The sequence below is a fragment of the Panthera onca genome, chromosome D3 (genome assembly GCF_046562875.1).
Source record: "Panthera onca isolate mPanOnc1 chromosome D3, mPanOnc1 haplotype 2, whole genome shotgun sequence".
NCBI classification, from domain to species: domain Eukaryota; kingdom Metazoa; phylum Chordata; class Mammalia; order Carnivora; family Felidae; genus Panthera; species Panthera onca.
The window spans coordinates 66,984,645-67,004,613 of record NC_138350.1 but is presented as its reverse complement, the minus strand read 5'-3'; the positions used below and the strand labels follow the sequence as shown (position 1 = coordinate 67,004,613).

The following is a 19,969-nucleotide window of genomic DNA, read 5'->3' as shown; positions in this document are numbered from 1 at the left end:
AAATGTAAGGGGGATGGGCGGTTGCGGAAGTCCTGCCTGCTCAGTTGTCCTCTCCCGGGGGGGGGGGGGGGGGGGGGGGGGGGGGAACCTGTGAAGCTCCCCCTGAGGACTGATAGATCGCGGAGAAAAACCTTGGCTGTAGACCCGAACTAATATGGTAGACACTAGCCACAGGTGGCTGCTTAGCACTTGAACTGTGACTGCAGTAACCGAGGAAATAAATGTTAAATTTAATTTTAATAGAAAGTTTTGTTGAACAAGCCTACTGCAGACTTTGCTTTGATTGCACTTGCACACCCTGAGGACTGTAAGCGGCTGCTTCAGCAGGTCAAGACTCTGGGAGTTGGAAGGGCATTTGGAGTACTGAATCTTCATGCTGATTTGAGTCTGGGCCAGTGTGGTCTTCTAATAGTTGGATATATATATATATATATATATATATATATATATATATATTTTTTTTTTTTTTTTTTTTTTAATCTGGGAATGATAAACCAGCATGTAATTTTATGTTTACAAGCTGCTTATAGACGTATAGATTCCATACAACTCTTTCAAGGAGAAAGGAATAGAACTCCAAGAATAGGTAGTCTCTTTACACAGCAGTCCGTATGTAATGTGGCCTTTCACTGAGCTAATGACCTGCTTTCAGGGTTAAATTCATGCTCTCACTTTAGGTTTTAACAGTCCATAAAATTGAACACATGAATGTTTTCTATTTGCTTTCATTTAAAAGACACCCATCGTTCTCTAGTGGGGCCACCTTATGTTTCCAATGGCAGGGTCTTTCCTTCCTGGCTTACAACTTTGGAAAAGAGCATAGTTACAGTGAGAATTGAGAAGTCTGTTTTTCAATGAGTTGTTGTCTATCTTTATATATATATTTTTAATACTTTTTTTATCCTCATTTCTTTGACTAAAACCATTGTCAAAATTCAGGTCATTAGTTGTTTTTTGTTTTTTGTTTTTGTCTACCTGTGTAGCACATGTTTGAACAGGATTGCCAAAAATCTTATGGTGATTTTGTACTCTTTCTGGAAGGACCTTAGGTGTTTGAGACAGCACTATTACATTTGAAGTATTTTATGTTGAAAAATCTAGCTTTCTTTTGAAATAAAAATTCATGTAGGTATTTGGGGAATATTTTGTATTTGTAATTTGAAGATATTTGAAACCTACATTTGCTTTCTATATTTAATCACTTCCTTTGTTCTACACTTGAACCTTGGAAACGTTTTTTGCCACTCTTTCATATTCGCTTCCTACCTCCCTTTCAGAAGTTACCAGTGAATTCTGAACAGCCAAGTTTAGCAGTCTTTTTTAGTTATCATACTACTTTTTCCAGTGTTTGTCATTATTGACTAAACTCTTCTTTACTTAGATTTCTTAAAATCACACAGACATGCCAAAGCAGACACAGATTAGGCCCATTCCACCTGCTATAAATGTTGAATTAGATGTAAGAGATTTCCTTGGGTATATATGTTTTTTCTCTTATGTATATAGTTGATCTAGAGAGGGAGGGGGAAAGGAAGGGAGGAGAGGGAGAGAGATGTTTCCAGGTACCAGAAACTTGGAAATCAGTCAGTGTTCAGGAAAAGCTGACTTTGGGGAGTTTACTAACGAATCCAGTTGCTAGGGATGAAGTTGTAATGATATGACTCTGGGAACTATGTGCTAAGTGTGTGTGTGTGTGTGTGTGTGTGTGTGTGTATAAAAACTACTTCAGTATCATTCAAGTATCTGGCCTCTGGGAAAAACAAGCCTCAACGCTCTCTATGAAGAAACTAGAAAAACACTAGTCTTTATAGATGAACTTACATATCACATGAAGACCAAACATGGTAAATAAAAAGATACCAGCTAGATGTAGAATGAGGAGCTTTTAAGATAGGTAATACATTATTACCATTCAAAATTCAAAAGGTGCAAAAGGATATATGGTGAAAAGTCTCTTTCTGAGCCTGTCCCTTGCCACCCAGTTGCCTTTCCAAAGGCTAGTAACGTTACTAGGTTTTTGTGTAATGTTCCAGTAATTCTGTCCATATATGAGCAACTTTGTGCATATATTACTTTTTAGGACAAAGGGTCACGTATTTTATATAATCATCTTATAGATTATTCCATGTCAGTACATAATGAGTACCCATTTACTTTGGTTTCAGAGTATTATTTTGTATGGGTGCTGTAGTGTATTTGACCAGTCTTCTGTTGACGGACATTTAGGTTATTTCCAGTCTCAGGGTATTAAAAACAGTGTCGCAACAAATAAACTTAGTTTATTCATCATTTTACACATACATGAGGTAGGTTTCTAGAAGTGGGTCAAAGGAGATCTACGTTTATGTATTTATTCTATGGAATGGACTTTATTCATGTTTTTGAGTAGGTAGTACATGAATATGGTGCAAAATTCAAAAGGAACAAAATAGTAAATCATGAAAAGTAAGTCTCCCTGAAAACTCCCACCTCCTACTCCCCAGTTCTACTTTCCAGAAAGGGAACCACTGTTATGAGCTTCTTTCTGGTGTATCATTCTAGAGCTGCTGTGTCCCAACATGTGGCCACCGAGCACTTGGAATATAGCGAGTCAGAACTGAGATGGGCAGCAAGTGGAAAATACACAGGAGATTTATAACATTTAGAACAAAAAATAGAATGTAAAGTATTTTACTTTTTAGTACTGATTGTGCATTGAAATAGTAATTTTGGATATAGTGGGATTAAATTATTAAATTATTTAAATGATTAATTTTATATTTTTACTTTAGTTTTTTAATGTGGCTAGTAGAAAATTTACAATTACGTGTGGATGGCATCCTATTTCTGTTGGGCAGCCCTGGTCTAAAGAAATTGCACGTGTATACAGACACGTATGAATACATGAGAATTTCTCAGGCAGTTTTTTTCTTTTGCATTGTAGTCTGTGGGAGCAGAAATCTCTTGCTAAGGTGACGGTTAAAAGAGAGGTATCGGAGGGGCGCCTGGGTGGCGTAGTCGGTTAAGCGTCCGACTTCAGCCAGGTCACGATCTCGCGGTCCGTGAGTTCGAGCCCCGCGTCGGGCTCTGGGCTGATGGCTCGGAGCCTGGAGCCTGTTTCGGATTCTGTGTCTCCCTCTCTCTCTGCCCCTCCCCCGTTCATGCTCTGTCTCTCTCTGTCCCAAAAATAAATAAAAAACGTTGAAAAAAAAGAAAAAAAAAATTAAAAAAAAAAAAAAGAGGTATCGGGTGGTTCTTTACTGTATCATTTACTCTTAATCATTTACGATGACCATTGTGGGTCTCATCACAACGCTTCCATTGACTTTTATGATGTTTGTGCACTTTGGAGAGAAGCCTGGCATTATTCTTGGCTGTATATTTTTGAACTTGCTCCAGTTGCATTGGTTGCCTGTATACCTAGGACACAGCAGTCATCCTGGGATCCCTCTTCATTCTTGGTCATCTTATGAGGTTCCTTCACCTTTTTTCTTTGTTAGATCCCTTATTCTTTTGGCTCTCCTTCCTTTTAATGAAACATGTCTGTCAAGACTCTCCTTGAGAGAGAACGTATTGGGTAAATATCTGGAGATGTTACATGTCGAAAATACCTTTATTCTACCCTGGTTGGGTAATAGAATTCTCGGTTGGAAGTAGTCCCCCTGCCCCGAATTATGAAGGCATTGCTCTGTTGACCTCACTTACACTGTTACTCTTGAGAAAACCAAAGCTGTTGTGATTCTTTTTAAAATAACTTGTTGTTTCTGCCAGGAGACTTCAGACTTTTCTTTGTCATTAGCATTCTGAAGTTTCACAGCCACCAACCTGGATGTATGTGGATGTGTTCTTTCCTATTGTCCTGAGGTCTTGATTGGCCCTTTAGGTCTTTCGGTTCAGGGAGTATTTCTTGATTTCTTTGATTGACCCCTGCCCCGCTGTTATCTCTAATGTCTTTCTGAAGTCCTCTTTGGACATTGGACCTCCTGAATTAAGTCCTTCAGTGCTCTTCACTTTTTCTACTATTTTTCATCCTACTGTTGTACTTTCTGGATTTCCTCTACCTTTCCATCCCTTCTATTGATGTCTGCCCTTTCTGCTGTCAAGAACTCTCAGGCTATCCAAAGCTCTTTAATTTTTTTAATGTTTCTTTTATAAAACATGCTGCACTTGCTTCAGGGTTGCTCTTGTCTTCCCTCGTTTCTCTAGCTATGTTGATGATTTTTACAATGATTTCCTCTCTCTGTATGGTCTCAAATTTCTTGAGTTGCGTTTTTCAGGTTTGGGCCATTTTTTCCTCAGATAATGAGAGTCATCCTTGATTACGAAGGTAGGGGTCCAAAAAGCCGATTGAAAACTGAGCCTGTGGGTGAGGCTTGTCTCCTTTCAGTTTCAGTGTAATCTGTGTGGGCTGTTTGTTGGTAAACTCTCAGTATTAGTATCTGTACGTCTTTTCTCCTCGGTCGGGTCAGGCACCCCAGAGAAGAGTCTTGATCTGACTAAATGGTAAAGGTTTGGCTGCTAGTATTTTGGGAGCCAGAACCCAGTGGAGGAAGGGATTGGGAGTCTGCGTTCAGCATGCAGTGTACTCGCGTTCATTTACTCCCTCTCTTTTCCCAGTGATCCCCAGGCCATCTCCTAGTCCAGTGAGACTGTTTTACTTTCTGCTGAGAATAAACATTTAGTCTTCTAGAGAGGGAGAGGAACAGGAACAGGTACTTAGTGACATAGATAGAGTTGGAGAGCAGATCTCAGGATCTAATTGCTTCTCAGATATCTCTCACCCAATCCTGCCTTTTTCATCTCCCCTCTCAGAGCCCTCAATTTTTGCTGTGACTAGTGCTGTCTTTTACTTAACCCTTTGAGGATTCTGCTGTGAAAATCAGGATGTTTCCCCATACCTCGCTTAGAGTTAGTAGAGTTAGTAGTCTCTGATCTGTTCATCCATTCATTTTCCAGTTATCAAAATTTTACTTGCTTTCTTTTTTACCCTTCTCTGCATGAGAGTGTCTTTTTCTAATTCCTTTATTATGGTTTTTTAGTAAGCTGTGTTTTCACCTGCAACTTACTGATGAAAGTTTTCCATTAAATTTTTAAGGGTATCTCCCCACCCTTCCCCCACCAAAAGATTTGGAATTGAAGGTATAACTCCAAATGAGGATGAGGGAGTGGAAATGAAGAAATTTGATCATTCCAACAGAAGGCAAAAAAGGAGGAAAAAGCAAAGAAAATGCAGAAGAATTACAAAACACAAAATAAGACGATAGAAAATTGGCCCAGGTATTTTAATAAAGCTTGCTGGTTAAAGGACAGTGGCAACTTAAAAAAAAAAAAAAAAAATTCAAATGCTTTTTATTAGTAGACACAACTAAAAGTATGATGACATAGTTTCAAAGTAAAGGAATAAAAAATATACACTAGGCGTTAGAATTTATGTCTGAATCCATTTTGGTCTGCTGTAACAATTCTATAGACTTGGGTGGCTTATAAAAACAAATTTATTTCTCACAGATCTGGAGGCTTGAAGTCCACGTTCAGGGCACCAGCAGATTTGGTGTCTGGTGGGGACCTGCTTCCTACTTCTTAGACCGCTGTCTTTGCTGTACCCTCATCTGGTGGAAGGGAACAAGGGGATTCCTAGGGTTTTGGTTTTTTTTCCCCCCAGGGCTTATTTTATAAGGACACTAATCACATTCACGAGGAAATGTTTGTTACTAAAGAACTAAAGATTAATGCGTTAACTATACAATGTGATGAGTTAGGAAAAGGAAGGAAATAAAGTTGAGAAACATTAATGAAAAAAAAAGTTATAATCGGATCGACTGAACCAAAGGTGCCAAGTTGAAAAGACTACGTTTGCCAAGATTGATAGAGGAGGAAAAAAAGGCACAAATGCATTAGAAATCAAAAGGGGATATGACTACAGACAAATTGAGATTTTAAAGCTGAGAACACTGTGAACAGCTTTTTGCCTTTAAATTTGAAAACAGAATGCACAATTTCTTGTAAAATAAATTACTAAAATTGGCTTAAGAATAAGAAACTTGACTAGATTATAATTTAAAAACTTAAATTAGACAACTACCTACACCAAAATAAAATTAAATAAAAACCCAAAACCAAGAAACCAAACCCCAAGTGAAAACCCCAGATGGGCAAGTTGTATAGAACATACAAAGAATCCATGATTTCAGTCTTACACGAAATGTTATAGGAAATAACAGAAAACATCATTTTGTTAGGCTACTGCAATCTAGATACCCCTGATGGGACGAATGTACTAGGCAAAGGGAAATGAATAGGCCACATCTCACTAATGAACATGGCAATACACATTTTAGGTAAAATATTAGTATTTGCTTAAAACAAAAAACCATAGCTAGTCAGGGTGTGTCACAGGAATGTAAAGATGATTAAACATAAGAAAACCCATAAATGAAATCACATCAAAGGAAAAAAGCCAAATGATAATCTTGATGGGTGAAGGGGAAAACAGCATATGATTAAATTCTGTACTGATTCTTAGAAAACTAGGAGTATAAGAGAACTTGCTTAATTTGAGCAAAGGGTGTTGGTTAAAAAAAAAAAACAGAAGTGTACATATGACATGATTCCATTTATATGAATTTCTAGAACCGGCACAATTACTTCGATAGAAATCAGATCAGTAACGGGTGAGGAGGGTAAATTGAAAAGGGACACAAGAAAACTTGATGAGATGGTGGAAATGGTTCTATATCTTGATTAGGATGCTGGTTATGTGGATGTATATATTTGTCAGAACTCCTCAAACTATACATTTAGCATCTGTGCATTTCATTGTATGCAAACTAAGCCTCAATAAAGTTGATTTTTAAAGCTAATACATAAATACCCTGCATTTCTATATACCAGCGACAATTTAAATTTTAAAAAGTCACCATTTAAAATGGCAACACAAATTGTAAAATACCTAGGAAAAAATAAAGCCAAAATGTGTGGGACCTTAATGGAGAAAATTTTAAGGCTCATATAATTATAGGGAGATGTATATACTTGTGTTTATGAATGGAAGACACTATTATATATGTCAGTTTTCTTTCTCGTATATTTGGTGTCATTCCAATTAAAATCCCAGGAGGTGAAAGAAGTCACTTTCTCCAATATCAAGAAAAATACTTTCACTTTAGTAGTTAAGACATGATGGTATTTGCCTTAAATATAGATTAATGGAAAAAAAAAAGAAAAGGACCCAGAAACACAAGTAGCATTGTAACTGCTAAGGAAGATTCAATATATAGTACTTGTATACTTGGTTATCTTTGTTGGGGAGGGAAAGATCCCTACCTCACAACATACGCCAAAATACGCAAAGCAAAACTTGAGACTTTATACCTCACAACATACACCAAAATACGCAAAGCAAAACTTGAGACTTTATGACTTTTAAAAGATGACAACATATGGAGGGATTTTTAAGAAGATACCCACGTAGGGGCACCTGTGTGGCTCAGTTTGTTGAGCATCCGACTTCAGCTCAGGTCATGATCTCGTATTTCGTGATTTCAAGTCCCACGTTGAGCTCTGCTCACAGACCGCTCAGAGCCTGGAGCCTGCTTCGGATTCTGTGTTTCCCTTTCTCTCTGTCCCTCCGCTGCTCGCTCGCTCTCGTGCTCTCTCTCTCTCTCTTTCTCTCTCAAACGTTAAAAAAAAAAAAAACCCACTTCATTTAAAAAAAAAAAAAGATACCCATTTATATGTAATATTTAAAATATTGATTAAATTTGAGCACATTAAAGTGAAATCTTAGTATAAAAAGCCACCAAAAGTCACTTGCTGAGTGAAGAGATGTGGCAAGTGTAATTAACAAAAGGTTGTTATCCAGACTCTATAAATCAATCCCGTGATTTAAGAAAAAGGTGGTGAGTATGAACAAATGATTCAAAGGAATTGAATCCTGAAAAGTCAATAAACATGAAAATATCCTGAGACTTCTTAGTAGTCAGGGAAGTGCAAAACATCAGCAACCCTCCGTGTCACACCCATCCTTTTGGCAAAAGTTCCAAGGGACTAAATAATGTCAAATGTTGGTGACGTGGGGCTAAAGAGGAACTCCTACTTCCCTGGTGGGAATGACAGTTGCTAGAACCCTGTTGACAGTATTCGTAGAGTCTGTGTGCATGGCCTCCTCTGCAGCCTTTCTGCTCCTCGGCATATGTCCCAAGGCAGTGGCTTTCGTATGTTTTTTACAGACCCTCTTGGAAAATGTATCTTACGTGTGATAAAAACAATTAAAATATTAAAATAATTAAGTGTACTGTTTTCTATTTTATTGTCTCTACTTTTTATACTTAATTTTTGTCTATTTTTTCTTTTGCTTTTTAAAAGGAATTTTTCAGAACCAACCAAATTGATTTCACGTTCACCAGTGGTTCACGACACTCAATTTAGAGAAATAGCAGAGGGTGACATACAGTAAAATGTCTGTTTTAATTGAGAGAGACTGATGTATTTCTCACTGCAGGTCTGCTCTTTTGATCAAGAAGTTTGAAAGTTTCTGCCCCTGAACAGCTCTCACATACGTGTAAGAAGGTATACAGACTACTCCTGGCAGCTTGTAAGAGTGGAGAATTGGAAACGATCTAAATAGGAATCAAAAGGAGAATGGACAGCTGTAATAGTGACACAGTGGCATGCTCTATGACAGCTGAAATGAGTGAGCTAGAGTTCAGGATTATATATGTATCAATGTGGATAGTAATAGTGCAAAAAGCAAAGTGACATGAGCGGTATTAATGTGTCATAGAAATTTATAAAATATGCAAGAATTTAGGGGTACAGTATGTACCCAAACCATTTAAGTGACAACAGGGGAAAATCAGGATGACGATGATCTCTGAGAAGCAAGGAGGAGGGGAATGGAAGTGGAAAGGGGTAGCTAGGGGGATTTGAGCTCTATCCATCTAGCATGTCTTATTTCTTCTATCTGGTCAGAATACCCCAGAATGCTAAGAGATGACAGAGCTGGGTGGGAGGCCCAAGGGTGTTTCCATATATTTTTGGTATGACTGAAATATTTAATTTTTTAGATAAGACACCCATTCACAATGAAACCCAAGATACTTGGAAGAATAAACAAATTAAACAAGATGTGTGAGACCTTTCCGGAGAAAATTCTGCAACTTACTGATGGATCATAAGTTCAAAATAAATAGAAATATCTCATTTGCATAAATAAGGATACTCAATATTATAAACATGTTGGTTCTCCACAAAGTGATGTAATCACAATCCTGTGGGACTTCACAAACTAAAGATAACTAACGTACGTTTGAAAAAGGAGAGAGGGACTCACCCTGCAGATGATCAGCTTCCTAGAGAGGGGAAGGAAGTAAAACATTGGGATTCTGGTGTAGGTGTGAACAAGTACAATAAATAGAATACAAAGCCTGCAGTCAGACGTTGGTTTCTAGGGATTTGCTTTGTGACAAGAGCCACGTGGATTATTAAAGGAAAGGTAAACTAACGGCCCTGATAAAGTAGGCTGTCCTTACAGGAGATGTTTGGTCATTATCTCACGCCTTAACCAAAAGCAAATTCTTGGTATGTTGGAAACTTAAACGTGAAAAGCAGTACTAAAACATCCACAAGAATATCTAGGGAGGGATATCTTTACATCAGGGGCCTTCACGCCTCAGATTCCTCATTCGTGAGCGATGGTAGGATGCTTAGAATTGAGTTAATGCTTAATTACCTGATTCCGAGACTAACCTATTGTGTCATAGAGTAAGCACTAGGTGCTTGGGGGCAGAAAGGAATTTCTTTAGAAAGAAGCAAAGTGTGTCCTAAAAGAGTCTAAAGTAAAAATTTGTGTACTCTAGAAGACAGTATAAGAAAATGAGAAAACATTCTCAGGATTTGGAGGTTTTTTAAAATCTATATTATGTGAGCAGGTTTATATCAGAATAAAAACAATAAGCAAAGAGCAGCGTTGAGGGCTCAAAGAAATGAACTATAGTTTAATAAAATATGTAGAGAGTCCTATTTGTAAAACTATGTTATACAGTGATTAATAACTTGAAGGCTTTATTTTTGAGTTCAGGATAATCAGACCTTTTACTTAACTGAAACTTTCCAGTGAGTAATCTTCGAATCCTAGTTTTACTGATCTATCACTTGATAAGGTTTCTTATTGAGCTGTACAGATAAAGCCTTCCTGTTGTAATGAATCCTGCTTTGTAAGTCTCACTTATTGCTGGAATTAGGAACAGAATTAGTATCTGAACTTGTTTTTCACTTCTTGCAGATGTTGAAAAAAAAATCTAATTTCAGTACAGAGCTCGCTGCCACACTATGGAAGGAAATCTGTATATTCCGTAAATGACTCATTTTTCAATAACTTGATCATAAATCTAGTTTTCTTATTCCGTTTTGTCTTCAACTTGGAGCACATTGACATGGATACCTTGTAAAAACCTAAATTCAGTCTGTTAACATTTCATTTCAAGACTGTTGGCTAAATATATCTTAGCTATTTAAAACGTGCAACCGGTTGAAATGTATTATCAGCATTACTGAAAAATATTTTACCGAATACTTTAAAAATTCTCTGGAGATAATTAGCCAGGTGTCAGCCAGCCCTGGTTACAAAGACATGACGACTGAAGGCTGTTAACGTTCGGTGGTTACATTGTTCCAAAGTGCTCATAACTGTTTTTCTAAGACATGGGACGCCGAGATTGTGTGGTTCTACTAGGCCATGAGGTCTCACAGATGACCCAGAATAGGCTTAAACTTTTCGGGTATTTATTCCCATGAAGAAATAAAACTAGAACGGTTTCACAGAAAACTTTTAGATTCCCAAGAATCCATCTGACCTCAGAAACATTTCTCCCAAAAGAAGTGTTTCTGTTACTACCTGTTACTACCACTGGGAATCCCTTTCAGTTTTGCTGATGATACAGTTTAATTTTTATTCATTTTCTTAGGCTGAATTCTCATAAGTGGATTAACCAAGTTCAAGTGGATTAACCTTGAACCAAAGGTATAGATCCTTTCGGACAAATTCTTGTTATATTTTGTTTGTTCTATCAGTTTTTCACAAGGAACAGGGACCCCCCCCCATGGAACTCAAGAGTTTTGTTCTAAGGATAAAATGGGTGTGGGGCTGGGACGGACCCGGAGAGTCTTCAGAAACCGACCCTCGAGACTGGCTGCATCTGCTTTTTTCAGCAGGGACGGTTGTCTGCCTTGCTTGGGCACACTCTTGTCTGTGTGCTGACTACCCTCTCCTGAGCCTCTGCGGTCTTCGGTGCTGCCTTCTGGTCACGTGGGGGGCACGGTGACTTACACTAAGGCCTGTGTAGTAGTGACCCCGTAAACCGTAGCCTTCAGACTTGCTTCTCTTTCTGGGTTCCAGACAGCGACTCGTGTGCCACTACACGCTCTTCAGTTTGGTTGGTCAGTGGCAGTTGTCTGAGTCCTCCTTTTCCGGGGAATGTCCTCATCGGGGTGGTGAATTGTCTTGGAAATACCTGAAGGAGGAGACTCTCTTTGGCTCTGTGCTCTGGGCTGGCCTTCCCCTCCCCTGCGGCGTGCCTACCACATTGTTTCCTTCTACCCCGTGTTGTAGCGATACCTACGGATTTTGTAACTCCTGGAAACTCTTTGGAAACATGCTGAACTTTCTGCCTGATGTTCTCTCTCTCCTCTTAGGCTTCTGCTCTGGTGTCCCTTCTGTGATCCCTCTCCCTTCTGAAGGTTGAATTAATCAGCATGTTCTCTGTGCTCCAAAAAGACTATGTCACATGGGTCTGAGGTTTACACAGCTGGCTCCCCTTTAGCATGCTTTGTGGCAGAGGAGGAATTCAGCAGAAGCCACAGATAGGCAGGTATACCTTTGGCTGCCCGGTAGTCCCAAACATCTGCTTCGGTGGATTATTACATGTGTTTGATGGAATTTTGTGTGTTTGCTTTATTTTTCAAGTTGTAGTTTTGTGTACTGGCTTGCTTATTTATGGGTAGTATATAGAGTCAACCACTGTAGACAGCTTAACCGTGCTACTCAAGTTCTCGCTGTGCTTTACTTACCTTACAAATCCCTAGCTCTGGGCAAACCTCACCTTCTCACCATGTCTGCTGTATTGCTAAAGAAAGTCACAGAATCCTGCTTATTGGCTCCCTTCACATTTTTAGTGTCTAAACCACAGCTGGACTTTGAAGAGTGCCAGGGCAGCATTGTTACATGGTTCCAGGAGATGTCCCTAAAGAAATGTACCCATTGGCCGGATAAATTTATGAAACGTGGCATATGGTATTGGCTCTTCTGGGAGACCCTTGGGACAGTGTCCTGAATTGGGGCTGGGGGCCTTAACCTCATTAATTTTTCTTCCCCTTTGAGGGAATGAGTAGGATTATTTATTAGGTTGTGACCATTATTTTCTAGCAAACTGTCCCAAGGCCCAAGTGTCTTCAGTTGGAAGACCATTTTGAGAATGGTCTTTTGAGAATCCAAAGTCCTTTTTTGAGAATTCTGTTTCTTTTTTTTAGCAAATGTATAGCTTTATCACAGCAACCTTACCACCATGCAGATTCCATGCAGTTTTCCATGGAGACAGTCATATCACCAGAGAATATGCTTCTTTCTTTCCAGTCTTTTATTTTATTTTATTTTATTTTATTTTATTTTATTTTATTTTATTTATTTTTGTCTCTTGCCTTACTGGGCTGGCGAGAACATCCAGGGCTTTATTAAATAGAAGTGGCAACAGTGGACGTCCTTGTCTTCTTTCCAGTCATAAGGAAAAGGGATTTAATGTTTCATCATTACATATGTTGCGAACTCTAGGTTTTTCATAGATGTCCTTTTTCAGAATAAAGAACTTCTTCCTCTTTTCTATTTCCAGTTTGCTGAAACTTTTTAATTGCGGATGGATATTAAATTAACATACCAAATGCTTTCTTTTTTTCTGCATCAGTTAAGAGAATCGTAAAGTTTTTCTTTTTTATTACAATAAATGAGGTGCTTTATTTGTTTATTATTTTACCGTTGAGCCAGTTTTGCTCCGTGCGGTAAACCCTGCATTGTAATGATGTGTTACCTTTTCTGTATGTATAACCGTATGTGACTTGCTGATATTTGTTACAGATTTCCCCATCTAGGAACAGCAGACCTTTGCTTTGTGTTAGTTCAGGATCTTGAGTCCCAGGCCAGTTTCTTGCTCCTGTGCCAGTGTCCGATAGCTTTTTCTTCTCCTTATTTCTCAGCATCAGTGTATCCTTGTCTGGGACTGGTGGTGACAGTGTTTCCTGCCTTCTTGTAGCACTAGACTGTGGTTATCGTTACAGGGGGAAAGGCTGGTGTGTGTGTAGCAGGTGGGCAAGTAGGTTCTGCCCCGTCCCCCAATAGTACCATGGCTTTTGCTCTGCTCTTCCCCTTGAGGCATGCTCTTTCCCTGGGCCCTAGGTGTGGGGGGTTTTCCTGATTCTCTCCTCCTAGTTGAAGGCTTTTGTTTCATTTGAGATGCTGCCAAGGCGGAAGAGCTCTCTCCCATCTTTTGCCCCATGCGAGTCTTTTTCAAGAGATCTCAGTTGAAGCCCTTGGAGAAGAGCTTATGAATGAGTGCAGGTTCCCCTTCTGTCTGGATCTTCAGTGAAGTTTTAGCTGTCATCCTAGCTGACACTCAGCCTTTATCTTTACTTCTGTCTTTAACATTCAGCCCGTTGACTGTGACTGTTTCCTTTGCACTTGTGGGTTGATATCTGCCATCATTTCCAATAAGTTCTTGACCATTATCTCTTCATGTATTTTTTTTCTGTCCCATTTTCTCTTTCATCTCCTTCTGGGACTCCAGTTAAACTCTAGTTAGTAGATATTTGGTCTCAGATATTCAGGGTTTTGCTTCCCCCCCCCCCCCCCCTTCTTTGATTTTCAATTTGGGTACTGTTTGGCCTGTTTTCAAGTTCACTGTTCATTACTGTCTTTTATTAAATTCATTTAAAGGAATCTTTAATTTCTGTTACTGTAGTTTTCATTTCTAACATTTCCCTGTGATTGTTTCTTTTCTAGCTTTAGTTCTGTAATGAAGTTCCCCGTTTCTTTAGTGTTTTTGTCATAGCCATTTTAGTCTATTTGATAATCCTAACATCTGGGCCCTGTCTAATCTGATTATATTAATAAATTCATCTTTTGCCTGTGGTTTGCTATTCCCTGGATCTTCTAATTTTTTTTTTTTAAGTTTATTTTTGAGAGAGAGAGAGAGAGTGTATGGGAGCAGGGGAGGGGCAGAGGGAGAGGGGGAGAGAGAATCCCAAGCAGACTCTGCACTGTCAGCGTGGAGCCTGATGTGGGGCTCCATACCACAACTGCAAGATCATGACCTGAGCTGAAGTCAAGAGCCAGACACTTAGCCACCGAGGCTAAGAGCCGACTGGGCCACCCAGGCACCCCTGTATCTTGTAATTTTTTACCGAAAGCTGAATATTTATGCAAAAACAGTACGGATTGAAGTAAATACTCTTTACTTCCAGAAAACTGCCTATTATTTCTCATGTTAGTTTAAGAGACAGTGAGGTTAAATCCAGAAGCTGTGTTGTCGGGCTAGTTCAGGGTTTTTTGCAACTTTAGTTTGTTCCAGTGTTTTGAGAGCAGGATTGAGACTTGACCTTCTGCAAGATTTGTTGTCTGAGTGTGATTTCAGTTATCTCTTTGTGCTTTATATATGAGCCTTCAGCTTTCTTGAACCTTGGGTGATTTCTCTGCTTTACAGCCCAATTGTCTGTCCCTTAGTCATTCTGGAGTTCTTTTTGCTCTCGTCCTGCCCCAGGCTTTTGTGCGTGGCGAGATATCTCCGTGCTGGTAACACCATTTCTTTTAGCAGTCCTTCCCCTGGTAGTTCAGTGTCCCGAGTATCTGGGTGGAACTTTTGGCCTTAGCTCTCCTGTCTCACCTCGGCCCTTGGCAGCTGAACGTCTGAAATCTCTGGGGTTGATTTCTCTCCTTTCTGTCCATTCTTTCCCCCTCCTTGTCAGAGGACAGATTACTTGCATTTGAGGGTATCTCTCAGCTTTCCAGGCCCGTCTCCCAGCCTTCAGCATAATTTGGCAAGCCTGCAGTGGGGCCCAGTGGGAGTGAGTGGCTGGGTGGTACAGGTTTGCTCTGTGAAATCCTTGGAATTTTTGTAGATCTTGTCAGCACACATGTTGCTGTTAAAATTTATGAAAGGGTAAGTTGGTTTCTCCTTACCCTCCTCTGTGGTGGGATGATTCCTCCTTAGCCACTCCACCAGGAAGGAAACCATTGCAGGGGGGGGGGGGTGCTCTCTTTCACGGCTCAACACTTTCTGGAATTTAGTTCCACTTAGGTGGAACTTTTTTTTTTTTTTTTTTGCATCCTGAGCTTTGACAGGTTCAGAAAAACCATGATTTTGTAGCTTTTATCTGGCTTGTTTTGCTTGTTAAGGTGAAAATGATCGTCTGTTGTCATTTCTTCATCCTGATTAGAAGTGGGGCTCCTCCGAAGGAATACTTTTACTGTGTAGCCTGGCAAATACCTGATCAAGTGTGCCGCCATCATTCTAGCTGGTTTTCTGTAGATGTTTCTTAGAGCTACGTTTCTAAATCTTCATTCTTCTCAAGTCCCAAGTCTCCAGTTCTGTCCTCAAGTGGTAAATGATCTTGTCTCTTATTTTGAGATTAAAGTCATCCGCATTAAAATTTAATTATGGGGCTTATGAGGAGTGTGGGGAGAATTTATGGCAGGTGCAGAGAAAAACTAAGCACATGACAAACTGAGATAAGAAAGAGTTGTACAAAAAGGGAAACATGATTATATAGTAGTTTACTACCGGTCTCATCAGGTGCTAAACTCCTTTGGGAGATAATTGTTAAGGCTGGAGGAAAGTGAGTGGTTGTGGTGTAAATCCTCACGTTCTGTAATCGGTAGATAATACCACCCTGGATGTTTCAGGGGATACCATCATGAGCCTATTACTTGAGATATAAATAGCAAGAATAAGAGGTAAAGATTTTGAGGAATTGTACCTCAGTGTGAGAAGAGGAAATGTATTTGATTTTAGTCACGACGCATATTGTTACTTAGACAAAAATGAAAAAATATTTTTACAAAGAGGCCTAATCGAAAGTCTTCTTAAGGGATGGTAAAAGTGAACCAGACCTTGTCTTCACAGACCCTGTTTACCTTTATTTTCTAATTCTTGTTGGTTTACTTCACACTTGATGCCTTTTCCCTTCTTACAACTTTAGGTTTTACTTTGTGATACTATGACGTTTTGTTTTTTTAAGTTTGTTTCTACCGTTCATTTAAAGTAGTAAAGACCTTTTCGTAGGAGAAAAAGATCACTTCTGAAAGTCCCTGATCTGATTTTCTGCCTCCTTTTCACGTTCGCTTTAGATACAACATTGAAATTATTACTGGAGTTTGAAGTTAGCCTCTAAACCATCCTTTCCGTATCTCTTCTAGGTTAGATAGAGAAGCGTCTTTTCTCAGTGTGGGTTGCGGTCTTTGGTAAGAGCATGTCGTCCATCTTGCCCTTCACTCCGCCAGTCGTGAAGAGACTGCTGGGATGGAAGAAATCAGCCGGTGGCTCTGGAGGAGCGGGTGGAGGAGAGCAGAACGGACAAGAAGAAAAGTGGTGTGAGAAAGCGGTTAAAAGTTTGGTGAAGAAGCTAAAGAAAACAGGACGATTAGATGAGCTTGAGAAAGCCATCACCACTCAGAATTGTAATACTAAATGTGTTACCATACCAAGGTAAGTGTCGTTAGAGCAGAAGTTCGATGGTCACACTGTTAAATTGCTTAGAGGAATCCGAAGGAACGTCACTGAAATTGTGTTACCTTCAAGTCCCCTGTAAATCGTGATTTTATTAAACGATGACAGCTATCTTTAACCTGTCATTTCAGTTTTGTGTGACTAGTTAAGACTGGTTTATTTTACAGATCTTTTTCTTGAACAATGAGGTTTGACCAAGCAAAATAAAATACTTAGTTGTAGTGTTTCAATCTTCACTGCGTTCATTGCCTAAATGCTTCACTGTAGCTTATCCTCGTGTCTGATTGAATGACATTTGAATAAAGAGTCAGAAAGCTTTTTCTCTCACTAGCGCAGCAGTGACTGACCGTTTTCTCTCCCCTTGGTCAAAAATTTGGTCAGTAAAGAGTTAACGGAAGCTGCTAACACAGTGATGAATTTTACTTCCATAATTTTTGCTTGAGTTGCAGCATGGCTTCTTAGAACGGTCTAGGAGGCAGCTTCTTAGATGTCTAGGGAGTCCAAACCTCACTCAGAGACCTACCTGCCTCTCGTACTGGAAGGGCCTGTTACCTAAGAGGGTGAAGTTTTATTAGCGTAAATCTAATTACTCGATAAGTACCACTGTCAGAAATACTGTTTCTTTAACAGAGAGGGTGTTTTTTAAGTGTTTCACTACACTCGTATGCCTTGCAGGGTTTGGGGAGTGGCAGCATACAGCATTTTCTAAAATGACTTGTGGCAGTGTCCTACGTGTAGGCTAGCATGAATAACGTGACCTCATTCTACTTCACAGGTTTCCCGTGAGCTGTGTGTGGCAAATGCAGTCAAATGCTTGTTGATAATAGATCCCAGTAACACCAGCCTCTCTACTTGCAGAATCTAACAGTAGGATGTTTCCTGCCTTATTTAGTCGATTAATTACCCGTTTCTTTTACTTTACCTGTTTCATGTATATCTTCCAAAGAGTCACTCTTTTGGTTTATGCTTCTGAGTGCCTGCTGAGTGCAGGGCACTGTTTCTGGACCCATGGGGATACGATACAGTATGACCAAAACAAAGTTCCTTCTCTTCTGAGGGATAGGTCCACGCAGAAAGCAAGTGGACAAATTGCACAACTTGACACGGTAGTGAGTGCAAAGAAGACAATGACTGAGGGATAAAAAGGCTGCTTTTGATTGGCTTGTGAGCCTCAAACCGGGCTTTGAGAAGTAGCATCTAGCTGGAGGAAGAGTCTTCTGGGAGAGGAAGGAGCCAGTGTAAAGACACCCAGCTGAGAAATAGCTGATTGTATTGGAGGATTTAAAAGGAGCCCTGTGGAAATGAAGGAATACAAAATGAGTACAAGACGTAGAAGGGGTCAGATTATATAGGGCATTGTAAGGCACGGTGGAAGTGTGGAGTTTAGTCTAAATACAACAGAAAGCAAATGAGGACTTTGAAGCCTGGTTTTTAATTTAAAGTGTGTGTGTGTGTGTGTGTGTGTGTGTGTGAGAGAGAGAGAGAGTGTGTGTGTGAGTGATTGGACAGTGGGTCTGGAAGGAAGGAGATCAAGAGGCTAGTAAAGTGGTCTAAATTCGAGATGCTGGCGGCTGAACTGGCATGGTGGCTGTGCCGATACGTGAAGTGGACAGATTTGGATGGAGTAGACCTGAAGGGACTTGGTAATGAATTGGCTGAGGGTAATTAGCCAGTTAGGACAAGTCAAGCTACATTTGTTAATTTTTCATCATATGGTGTCTGGTATTTGAGTTCAGTAAACATTTATTAAACAACCCACTACGTGTGTGATAGGCTCTTCCTCACCGGAGTAAAAATTCAGTCTTTGCTTTTGAGTTGTTTCTAGAAAGGGGGATAAACTTGACAAAATAAAGAAGATAATCTCATGAGGTGTCATAGGTGTTAAGAAAGATGTTTGCTCAGGGAGTTATGTCCAGAGGGGAGGAATTTTGCCTACTCTGCAGCTTGTGGAAGTTTCCTTCTGGACTAGCATCGGTGCCAGAGTTGAATCTTGATGGGTGTAAGGGAGGGATTTAGTCAAGAGAGGCCCGGTTTGTCCAGAGTGGCACTGTGGTCTTGAGAGGGACGGTAAGGGGGCTCTAGTTGAAGGATTTTGCGCCAACTAGTGAGTGTCCTGGGAGGCTCTAGATCGGGGGTGGGATGTGGTTGGGCTGAGGCTGTGTGAACCTGAACCTGCACCTGAACCTGAACCTGAGTGGGTGAGGGTGGAGTCGCCGAAGAGTCTTAGCACAGCATCGGGCTGCGGTGAGGAGAATGCTCGTGACACTGTCAGGAGTGGAGGCAGGGAGGCTGGTGAGTAGGTTCTCTTCCTCCTCCAAGGGAGCGTGTGTGCGGGAAGACCTGGCGCCATGGTTTTGTGCGCCATCACTGGAGGCTGAAGTGGCCGGTGTGGGGCAGTCTTGACAGGGCCGAGCCTGAGTAGAGCTCGCGCAGTCCCTTCCTTTCAGGAGATACGGTGGGTGGTAAGCTGGTGATTGAAATTGATTGAAATGTGTGGGGAGGTCACCTTGGAATTCTTTTCCTATTTCCCATTCTTCTTTTGATAGCCTCTTTGAAAGATCCTTCTAGGGTTCTTCTAGGGTTTATCATCATTAAAAAAAAACATTTATTTTACTCTTTTACCTGAATAGTGAAAGTGGAGTGGTGGTGGTTCATTGTCCTGTCTCTTTTACTGTCCAGAGTTCTTTGAAGCTCACAAATTTGACGTGTCTAATTTGGTGGCTTTTGGTTTTTGCTTTTGGAAGACATGTAGATTTGTTAATATCGGTTGTTGTCATCAAGAAGTCTAAGTTTCTAATACTGTGCTTTGGTTTCGTGTATTTTATAGAGTTTGCCTCATTTTTTAGTAGTAGAACACTTCGGTTGTATCAGATTATTAGCTATTTCTTAACGAAGTGTCCTTAAACGTTCAGGCAACTCTTTATTTATCTAGACTGTAATGTTTGAGGAATAGGAGTGAGAAAGTTCTATTATGGATAAATCCAAACCATAGTTTAGGCAGAATTATTGAAAATACGACACAAAATGGTTTTACCGTGTAAGTTGATGTACTTAAAATTGCAAGGAAATTGTTAACAAAAACATGAAGGTTTTACAAGCCTAAAAATACCAACAAGTTCCTCTGATGAACAGGAAAGAAATCCCTTAATTTTTAAAAACAGCAAATGTTTTCTGTTAAGATACCTGTTTTGTTGACTGTTCATACTTTTCCCCCTCGACCCCTC

The 19,969-nt window shown here is 39.9% G+C and overlaps 1 protein-coding gene and 1 long non-coding RNA gene across 7 annotated transcripts in view; both read left to right on the top strand.

Annotated features, from left to right (window-relative positions):
• Positions 1–19,969, top strand: part of SMAD2 (SMAD family member 2) — an 88,292-nt gene that overhangs the window by 6,590 nt on the left and 61,733 nt on the right. For all 6 annotated transcript variants that reach the window (XM_078435267.2, XM_060613789.3, XM_060613790.3 and 3 more), the window contains one exon: positions 16,436–16,724. In XM_078435267.2, the coding sequence (XP_078291393.1) occupies positions 16,489–16,724 (236 nt within the window). In that variant the 5' untranslated portion in view covers positions 16,436–16,488. The remainder of the gene's footprint in view (positions 1–16,435; positions 16,725–19,969) is intronic.
• On the top strand, positions 479–8,751 carry LOC145712994 (uncharacterized). The gene is made up of 2 exons (XR_014135892.1): positions 479–2,969; positions 3,222–8,751. It is a non-coding gene; the product is annotated as an uncharacterized LOC145712994 (long non-coding RNA).